Source organism: Uranotaenia lowii, chromosome 2 (assembly GCF_029784155.1).
Source record: "Uranotaenia lowii strain MFRU-FL chromosome 2, ASM2978415v1, whole genome shotgun sequence".
In the NCBI taxonomy this organism is placed as follows: domain Eukaryota; kingdom Metazoa; phylum Arthropoda; class Insecta; order Diptera; family Culicidae; genus Uranotaenia; species Uranotaenia lowii.
The window spans coordinates 19,975,945-19,987,229 of NC_073692.1; the positions used below are offsets into that span (position 1 = coordinate 19,975,945).

General features: G+C 35.3%; 1 protein-coding gene across 1 annotated transcript in view; it reads left to right on the top strand.

Moving 5' to 3' along the window:
* The window catches only part of LOC129749611 (nuclear transcription factor Y subunit gamma-like), a 214,447-nt gene extending 204,382 nt beyond the window's left edge, over window positions 1-10,065 (top strand). Inside the window, exon 3 of the mRNA XM_055744632.1 lies at window positions 8,880-10,065. Coding sequence (XP_055600607.1) covers window positions 8,880-9,251 — 372 coding nt within the window. The 3' untranslated portion in view covers window positions 9,252-10,065. The remainder of the gene's footprint in view (window positions 1-8,879) is intronic.
* Window positions 10,066-11,285: the final 1,220 nt, after the last annotated feature.

Sequence of the window (11,285 nt, forward strand, 5' to 3'; positions counted from 1 at the left end):
AATCCACCACCCAACGGAGACGTGGACTCTGACGGTTCAGAGTACTATTCGGATGGAAGCAGCGAAAACGACGATCCGCCTCAGCCAGATCCAGTGCCGGTTGCAACTCCTGCGAGGGAACGACGACAAACCAGGTTGCCATCGAGGTTCGAGCCGTACTGGATGGCTTAAGGGGGGAGATGTAATATTCGACCATCGAAGCAATCGTTTTAAAATTTAAATTTCAATCTAAGCAGTCACTGACTGAACAGCACATGTTTTTTGTCATTCCAATTGTACTTGTCCTAGAATAAAGAAGTAATTATTAGTTGATCAAAATTGTCTTATTCTTGGAAGCATCTGGAAGACATATCACTAACTAACTAACTAACTAACTTACTAAAGAGGTTAGTTACCTGAAGTAATAAACATCTGTTTTTTTTCCATCCTTATTATAGATTGATTTGTTTGAGTTTTTAACTTTTTAAATTAGTTATTATTTTTTTTTTTTGCTTTTCCGATTTCATGTACATTTAATGTAAACGTTTTGATTTTTGGAATATTAAGCTTTTCGGCTTCCCATTTAAGATTTCACAACGTGATTTTATTGTATTTCAACTACCTGAAATTCACGTAGAAAAAAGTTTTGAGATATTTTAAGTTTAGACTAAATTTAAAAAACGAACAACCACATTTAGAATCTCAATGAAACTTCATGTTTCTGTGAAGAGATCTAAATTCTGCTTAAGATTAAGGAGTACTTTCAAGTATATAATGGCTAGCTTCTAAGTAATGCTAACACCACCAGCCCACAGAAAGAGTACTATGAATGTCGTGACCGAGACTCGATCTCATGACCTCTGGCTTTGAAGACTTAAACGCTATCCTCTAGGCCATGGTCGGTGGCATTAGTTATTGATGATTATGTGGAAAAATTTAATGTTGATCAAAGTTACCCCGTTTTATGGGAATCCATAGAAAAATAAATTTTATTTTTTGCATACCACATGGCATCACTGGCCAAAAGCTTGATCTGCTTCGAGGTTATGGCTGAGGCCAAACAGTTTGTTGAAACTTACGGTTTCTTAACGGCATCTGGGACAGCAGCAACCGATTTCTACTGTCACGAGCAGAACCAAAACATTGTTTGTTTTGGCTCCAAATTTTTCTCGATTGTTTTGTTTATAATGTTGGTTTTTTTGTCAATCTTCATCATTTTTTAGTTGTTTTCTGTCCTTTTTAGTCTTTTTTTTGTATTTGTTTTTAAATTTTTAATTTTTCATCTTTATGTCTTTTGTTTTTATTGTTGTATTTTATCATCATTTCAGAACGTGAAAACGTATGTATGGTGTTTGTCTAAATTATAAAGCTCAGTTCTTTTAGAAATGGGACAGCATTTTGTTGACTGTAAAAAGTATTATCCGACCTATTTTTTTATATGCTAGTTTAATAGCATTGCTGTGAACTTTTTACGACGAAAATTCTTGATAGAAGAATTAAAGATTGAAATTAAATGACGGATAGATAAAGCAGAAGCTTAGTAGGAGAAAATGTATAGACGTTGAAAATGAGCCAAGAGCATATTTTATGGAAAGCTTCAAAGGTGCGTTCTAGACCCTTTGTCCCGCATCAATTGAATGGCTGGGAGAAGTAATAGCGAGAGGCGCAATTACGTTCACCCATACATCCAACCCGATGGATTGGCAAATCACGTGCTTCCCAATCGGACAAAAAGTCTAGACCGCATGAAGTTCTTCTATCAAGAATTTTCGTCGTAAAAAGTTCACCGCAATGCCATTAAACTAGCATATAATAATTATCAACGGCGACTATTCGTTAAAAAGACCTATTTTTTTCAAAAGTTATTTTTTTTGCGTTTTTGAGATATTTACGATGCAAGAGAAAAAGAAAAAAATAATTTTGCACAGTTTTCTTCAAAATCCATCTAAATGATAGCTGAAAAAACCGTTGATTATTCAAAAAAATTACTTTGTGTAAGTGGTGGAAAAGTATGCAAACGCTGTCAAAAATGCCCACAAAGTTCAAATCAAGCATTGGAGTGAAGCATATGATTGGAAACTCCGGCTAAGGGTCATCAGGGAAGTCAAGTCTCATACCAGAATTTTTAATTTTCAATAAGCGAAAAACTAAGGATAGATCGCTGAAATGTCCAAAATATTTTTTTCCGATAAGCTGAAAGTGTTGCCTAGCTATGAGTCATTCAAACCTAACCTAAAACAACAATTTTTGGCTAGTTCCAGAGCTCCTAAGTTTTTTTTACGCGGTTTGAATTCCGTCGTTAACGTATAAAACTTTTCACTCAAAAAACATGTTGATTCGCGAGAGCCGTGTAGAAGAATCATATCCATGGCAATAAACCGCGTAAAAAGAAGCCGTGTTAGAAAAAGTGAGCAAAATCAAACCGCGTAAAAAAAGTTCTTGGTGTATGTATTTGCTGATTGTTTTGTAGAAAAATATAATGATTTGCCAAAATTCTGTTCCTGTGGAAAAAAACATCAATTTTCAAAACAAAAACTTTGGGTTTCGCTGTGTTTTGAAATGCCTAAAAAGATTAATCTTGTATGTGCCCTTCGCAACCTTCGATCTAAACTAACCGATTATACTTTAAGTTCAATCTCATGATGGTTTTACTTCGTTATTGTCAGATATTGCCAGCAGAAATTCCACAAAAACGCTCAAAAAAGTGGCTCAAAAATAATCAAATTCGTTAATTTTGAAACAACTGTATCCACTAAATTGCCCTCAGTTTTTTTTAAAGGAGAAGAATTAGACCAAAAAGTAGCAGATATTGAAGAATGAGGATGTAGCCACCTGAAATACAGATTAGACGAAGTATAAGTTTGAAAAATTTATCAATATCATGAATGAAAAAAGTGTGCACCGGGAGATGGGAGGTACAAGAAGTTTCTTACAAAAAAAACGATAAATTTTTTTTTTCAAATTTTTTCATGAATGTTCATAAGATTACCTTCATTTCCTTCATAGAAAGTATTTTGATCAAACGATAGGTTTTTGAGATACACGCATTCGCAACTGTCCCATTTCTAAATGAACTAAGCTTTAGTGGTCCTGTTATAGCGAAAACTAAAAGATAATGGTGTTTCTAAAAAACCGTTCGATTCTGATATTGTATATCCTAAAATTCAATAATTTCATCATGGCGAAAGTTTTTCTAGGAAACTTTACAATCTATAGTCGTTTATTTCAGGATTATTACTTATTCGGGAAGAGCGGGGAAATTAAAGGATTTTATCTTCAGCGCTTACATTTGTCGAACAAAGAAACGCCGGCCGTAGAAAAATTTCTTGACCATAAACTATTTCTTAGCTCACGCATTTTGTGAAGTCCTAACTCGGTCGACTAATTTTCTGAAAAAGATTTTTTTTTTAAAGAACTTATGATGAAAGGCTGTTTTAAATAAATTGAATTATGAGAATTTTTTTGATCTGACTTTCCTGATTTTCAGCTGTTTTTTTTTAATTGAGTTTACAGCACCTTTATTCATAACCATACTTCAAATTCCCATTTGATTGAAAAAAATATTTAAAAAAATCTAAAAATAATCAAATTTCTTTGTTCATTTTTATGTACTAACTCACTGAAAATTGTTAAAAACTATCAAAAAGTAAGTTCAAAAATCAAACATCAAGTTTCTGACAAACGATCTTGAAGTTCTTATCTTATTTTCTTCCGAGAATATTTTCTTATAAAATTTAGCTCAATTTTAACTTTTGAATATCGGGAACTGTCCCATGCGGAAAAAACACCGAAAACAAAAAAAAGAGATTATCATTTTGTTCGGATAACTGATAAACGCACAGAAGCCAGAAGATGTAACAAGATACTAAGTTTATGTGTGATACTTGTTAACATGTTTTGTTTAAACTAGTAGAATTTCAAATGAAAAAATCTAATTAAAACCATGCATTTTTGAAAAAGGACTGAAAATTGAGACTTTAAATTTAAATAAATTTACCAGAATTTAGGTATCTAATTAGATTGGGGCATCTAACACTCAGCGAGTTGAAAATAAATGTTCAAGGTATCCAATCATAAACATGATTCAGTATCCAATATGAGAACCGAACTAAAATTTCAGATTGCTGAGCATGAATAAGGTTCATCGAAATCTGTTTTAAGTCCTTTAGAAGTAAAATGCATTTACCCTTATAAAAAGCGAAGATGGTGTGAAAGACTGGAATGAAGGTAACAATTTTCGGTGAGGGTTAGGATAAGGTTGCCAGAATTTTTTAATCACGTATCCGGGTCGGACAAACCGAGCAATTTTCTATAAAACCTGACAAATCCGGGCATTATCCTGGCAAATTTTATCGAAACCCAGAAACTACTCAACAAAAACCAAGATAAAAAATTGAAATAAATAATTTTCCCTAAAAATTCATCAACAGATTTTAAATCCTACTTTAGGTTTTGAAAAAACCTTTCATAATTATATTTGCAAAACCTGCTCAAAAATTTTTGTTTTGGTGGCTAAAAAAATTTTTTTACGACGAAATTTAATTTTTTTGTTTGATTTGCCAAATAAAGCGAAAAATTCCGGGCTTTTTTCAATGAAATCCGGGCAACCGGATCGGGCCTGATTGTTCCCAAATTTTGTTTCAAATATGCGGAACAAAACCGGATAAAACCGGGCAATCTGGCAACCTCAGGTTAGGATAACTAGAATTATTTTCTTACCGTATTACCATCACCGTAATTTGAATAACTTTTGAGTTTCAAGATTAAACCAAAAAAAAATTAAGTTCTAACACTTTTACGTTCAGCTTTCGCAAACATATCTTAATATTTTTTTTCAACAAACCTAATGGACATATTTATTTGCGCATTTTCAAACAGGGAAATCCATGAAATCTCAATCTCAAATGGAAGCTCTGTAATGATATATTTTTGCTAAGTTGAGCCTCGGAAACTCTGTGTGTAGGCTTTGTTATGCATCTTACACGGATAAAAAACTCTACAGATTGTTATCAAAATTCGTATGGTTGGCTCTTCCATATCATAGATTTTTGGTTGTACCCATAACTTGACTTTATCAACATCGATAACTACTAAAAAACTAGCGTTTTTGTGAAGTTCTAGACGGAATTCTGACAGGCAAGCATTGTGGGTTTACTACTTATATAGGACTATACTTGCTTATTTTAAATTTATTCATTATTGCTATTTAACGTTCTGAAGTGATAGTATAGGACATCTGTATTTTTCACTGATACCTTTTCGTCTAAATATTAAAGTACAATTATTATTTTTCGAGTTTTCTATTTTTGACTTTTCTTCTTCAGATTCAAACTTGTAAGCTATCTGACTTGTAAGCTATCTTTAAACTTGTAAGTTATCTGATTTCACCCTGCTCACCTCGTTCTTCAAACATCTTCTTCTAAAAAGTGATAACTATTTCCTATGGTCAAATCGTCTAGTAAAGAGCAGGTTCCATTCAAAATTTATCATTTATTTACTTTTCTTTCTAATTCATTGAGTGAAAGCTCTGTTCTATTTATGTAATTACTAGCTGATCCCATACGAACTCCGTTTCGCTTTCAACTTGGAATATGTCATGAACAGTTTGTATGAAAGCCAATAGCCAAGCATTTTCCAGATGCACTTTTGAATTCATTGTTAAGTAATAATTGCAAAAATATTGGTCGATCATTTTGTCTGTCGTTTGCTACTAAATTTTAAATCAGAAATCCTTTGACCGTGCCAAAAAAAAACCACGTGTATAAATTTCGACTCGATCATTGCATAACAACGCAATTATTGCCAAAAGGTAAACCCTTTTGGGGGCTCTTATACAATCTTTGATGACTGAAATCGATTGCCCTTCCCTCAAAACTCCCGTGTGCAAATTTTCAAAGCAATCCATTGTAAAATAACGTCAATATTGCTAAAAACAGTGAAAAATTAATTTATATGGACGATTCCTTTCGTCGACCCCTGGCAAAACATTTGACATATGAAATCGGTTGCTCGTCCCTGAAAACTACCGTGTGCAATTTTTCATCCCTATCCGATGTAAAATAACGACGATATTGCAAAAATATTTAAAGGTTTATATGGACGACCCCCTTTTCCGGCCTCTTACAATTAATTTAATACCTGAAATCCATTGCTCATCTCTCAAAACTCTCGTGTACCAATTTTCGACTGAATCCGATGTATAATAACGACAATATCGCATCAACAGTGAATAGTTAATATGGACGACCCCTTTGGCCGACCCTTGATTTTAGTTTGGAAAAGTGAAATCAGTTGTTTGTCCCTAATAACTCCTATGTGCAAATTTTCACCCCGATCCGATGTATGAAAAAGTCAATATCGCTAAGATACTGAAAATTTAATATGGACGACCCCTTCTGCCGGCCCCTTACACTGAATTTGATACCTCAAATCGATTGCACGTCACTCAAAACAATCGTGTACCAATTTTCATCTGAATACGATGTATAATAACATCAATATCGCGAAAACAGCGAGCAGTTGATATGGACGACCCCTTTGGCTGACCCCTTACATAACATTTGACACCTGAAATCGATTGCTCGTCTTTCCAAACACTTATGTGCAAATTTTCAACACGATCCGACGAAAAGTAACGTCAATATCGCGAAAACAATATTTGTGTTCTATGGACGACCCCCTTCAGAAGGGGTCATCCGAAAATCTAAAAACATTTTTCATCCTTCCAGGTCCTAATGAGCATCCATGCCAAATTTCAGCTCTCTAGCCCTTAAGACGGCTGAGCCTATAGAGGACAAACAAACAAACAAACATACAGAAATTGCTTTTTATATATATAGATTATCAAAGTTTAACAATGAAAAATCTGTAATGTCATGTGATTGAATAAATTCCTTTTTCACTTTCGCTTAGTTTTAGCTTTCTCCCACATGGACATGCCCTAGACATACATTTTCAAAACCAACTTTCAAATGTTTAACCTTCTCCAAAGCGCTCTAGCTTAACCTATCCACCTATCTTTCCATATATTTCGATTTCATTCTACTAAAGTTCATCTCGCCGAAATGCCCTTAAAAATATTATAACAATATGAGTACATATGATGATCGAAGAACATTTAGAGATTTTTTGCATGACAAACCTCAAAATTTCTTATCTTTAGAAAGAAAGTCCAGTTCAGATCCAGTGATTGCCTACTTAAAGGCGCTTCAAATAAACTAAATAAAAAAAATCGATATTATCGATATCGATAAATATCGATATTCAACCAGACCAAGTTGACTAAAAAAGACATACACTGGGGCGATTTGGGCCTTACAGACTGAATAAACGTGTAACTTAAGGGAACATCCATAAATCACGTAGCATTTGTGGGGGAGGGGGGGAGTTTGACTTTGTGTGACGATGTGTGACGAGAGGGGAGGTAGGGGTTCAAGTAAAGCTACGTAGCTTTAGTTAAATATCGAAAAAAAAAATCAAAATTGAGCAAAGTTATGCCTAATTTAATCCAGTCTGAACATGTATCTATTGACTCCTACTGCCCGACTGTTTTCAAGCGTATCAAGGAGCGTACATGCAAGAAATGCAATTTATATTTTGCTTCAAATGATCTCCAACAGGAGCATAGCAAAATCCACAAGGCCCCAGCCTCGGATAGAAAGATTCGTCCAAAGCGAATTGTAGGAAAAAGAGGATACGAAGTGCTGGTCATCACTCCGGAGGACGATAGAGGGTGGGTAGAGGCAGCTGACATCGCAGATGCAATTATTCCAGCCGAACCGACGATGGAGGAAAGCTGCCCAACGATTTCATTGGAATCCCGAATGGAGATAATTTGGACCGACGCAACTGATTGAATACTTACTAGCTATCCTGTTTGTAGAAAGATAGCTTGGTTTTCTTGACTGATTGATATGCTTTTTTAAACTTCCATTTATAACTTCTTTCCCTTTTTTTGTTATTCTTTGTATTATTCTTGCAAAATGCTGATAATCAAAGTAAAAATAAAAACGGATTTTTAAAAATGGGGGAGGGGGGGGTGGTTATTAAAGCTACGTTATTATCTAGGGGGGTATATGACTTTGTGACGAAATGCTACGAGGGGGGAGGGGGGGTATAAACACTCACTAAAAAAAAGCTACGTCATTTATGGATGTTCCCTAAGATAAAGTGAACCGATTTATTTTTGTTCACGGGATTTTAGCCAGCTTGGTCAATTTTATAAAGTAAAGGATTGATGGAAAATCTTTTGCAGTTCAAGCAAACTACATATTTTTAAACTGACAAATGAGATCTCAGTTTGACATGGTGAATAGATTTTTTTTTTTAAATTAAAAGAAAATTAATGTATCAGCACGATGATTTTTCCCGGAATTTTTATTCTTTCGAATCGTCCACAAATTCCTGCACGGTGATCTTGTCCAGAGTGTTTGCTCTCCCGGTGGATTCATTTCTTGACAAGAAGCACATTTCTTATTGCGCCTCGTGATCCATTTGCCGCGAGATGCTTCCTGTCTTTGTGGGGGCTGTGGGTGTTTTTATAGACTTTTTTTTAGAGTTCATATTCCCCAGAGTGTCTTTTTTTTTTCTAGCGAAAGATAATCTTGCCAAAGTCCAATGATTGCTTGCCGCCGTGAGAACTCGAATTAAGTTCTTGTCGGATTTGTGATGTTAGGCGGCACCGGCAGCTTACTAATTACGGCGGATAGAAAAGGCTCATCAAAAGCGTGGAACGACGCTTTATTGTTGTGACAACGATTGCAATCGCGGTGTAAATTCTGCGGCCGGCTTCCTCTTGCTCGCTAATTCCGTTCACTATCTCGAATAATCACGAGCTGTAAACTTACTGATGGGCAATTCATCCAACTAATTGATTTTTTTTGTTTCCGCTCTCTTTCCAGTACGGTCTACGGCAGCTGGATCTGTCGTTGCTGTCTCAGCTGTGGGCTCTGAACGAATCCATCCAGGACTTCCGGAAGATGCTGCAGGAACAGGAGACCCTTTCGCCTCCCTCGCCCTCGCCGTCCAACTCAGATGTCAATTCGCTATCGTCGGACGAGGAAGAAGACGATTCATCCACGACCCAGACGGCCTCGGTCGGTGCCGCAGGATCAGGAGGAGGAATGCTACCGATCGCTTCGAGTGGCCATCATAACAACCTCATAGAATCTGCCGTGGCCGCCGTATCTTTGCTCAGCTCTAGCCAATCCAGTCGGATGAGGGCCCCTCCACCTCCCCCACCCAATCGAAAAGCTCCCTCGAGGCCGGTGTAGGTTAGCCCGAAAAAGGAAAAAAAAACACTTCGAAAGCCCTGTCTAGATATTCCAAAAAATGAACAAAAATTAAACGTTTAAAAGGATAAAATAATAGTTACTCTTTCTCATCTCAAGCGCTAGCCAATACATTACATAACAAACGAAGAAAAAAAAGTTTCACCCCAAACATACAATAATCGAAAAACAATTCAATTCAATTCGTATCGTTATTCGAACGATCCGGAAAATCGAATAAAAACGGATCTAAAATAAAAGAAAAAAAATCCAACTGATATGGATCGTGAGAAGGAGTCAATCAACAAAGGTCTGCCCTCAGTAGTGATACGGAAAATCTATAGATACAAAAAGAAACATTAACGTAAAAAAAAAAACGAAAACAAATCAAACGCAAGTCAATCTTAACCTAGGTCAAGACAACGTCAATGTCTGAATTGTACGGTGTCACCGATATTTTGGTGGCTTCTATCTATCCTAACGCGTAAACGTTTTGCTCCAAACACCTGTTTCTATATTCTCTTTTCCCAAATCCATAAACCCCTCTCTTTTTCCCACAGTATAGATACTTTTCCTGCTACACACCTTCAGTGACAAATAAATGTGTTGTACATATTAATTTACGTAATTGATTAAAGTTAAAAGAAATAAACAAAATGTGACTACGATTAGCAGCATAGGGCGAAAAAATTAGGAAGGTAATGTGAAAAAACTGAGTTAAGGTACAGTAAATCGTTGTTCCCAAAAAATAAGGAGAAAATTTGTGGAAAGAAGCACGAGTAAAGACATTCAATGGAAATAAACATGTGAAAAAATACTGATGAGTGAGCTTTTTTTGGTTTTAGAAGAAAAATTGAGAACAATCACTATTGAGATATTGTTAACTTTAAGTGTACGTTAGACTGCCCAAAATTTGTATGGGAAATTCAAAACCTGGGAAATGTTACGCGCTGCAGGCTAAAATTGATCCTAGTCCTAGAACGAGATCTCATACCAAATTTGGGCCAGATCGGATCACGGTAAGGGGTCGCTCAACGAGCCTGAAGTTTGTATGAGATTTTGAGACATTTTGTTCGGAAGAAACATGAAAAACCAGTTTTTCATCAATAACTTTGGTTCCCGTCGGCCGATTTCTTTCAAAGGCGGGTTTTCTTAAAGCCTGAATTATGAAAAATATTTCATCCGAAGACTTCATTTCGATTAGAGTTAAGATAAAAAAGTTATTAGGCTTCAAAAATGGGCTAACTTTTTTAAGGATGGTATTCATCACTGTTAATTGAGTCTTATCAACAATTACAAATTAATGGTTGATTTAAAAATATCGCTGAAACATGTTGAATTTGAGAATATATTTAATCATGATGAGAAATGTGAACTCTCGATTAGAAATTTACATTTTGAAAGTAACAGAATTTTTTCAATACACATAATTGATAATTGGATTTAATGTTTAAAATAAGGAAAATAATAAATATTGAATAAAATTATCATGCACAGGTTTATTAGCTTAAAATTTTTAGCTCTGAACATTTTTTCGCAGTTAGGTGAAATATTAGTTCCTGGAAAAGACAAAGGGGCTTATTCTGCGAGGCGAGTGACGTGAAGTGACTTAGTGTCACCGTATTCTGGCAGGCGAACGCCGTGACTCTGAGTCACTTTAGGTGACTTGAATGAACATTCATGAACTCTCACCGCATTCTCAGAGGCGAATGGCGTGACTCAAGTCGGTGCCGAGTGACTTTTGAAGTCGTAACTTATTCCCCAGGTGACTTGGAAGAAATTAAAAAGAAATTCTCAATTCGAGAAAATTTTAAAATAATTTTTGGCAGGAACTTTCAAATAAATGTTTTAAGATGAAAAATACAAACTTGTAATTCAAAACAGCATATAAAGAGAATCGGATATGGATTGACTGCAAGTGTTTTCATATGAAATTGCAATTAGAAACACATATGAAACGGAAAGTACGCTTATAGGAAAAAGATTTTGGATTAAGTTTTTGAAAATTTATCTTTTGTAATAAACTTTAATGATTTA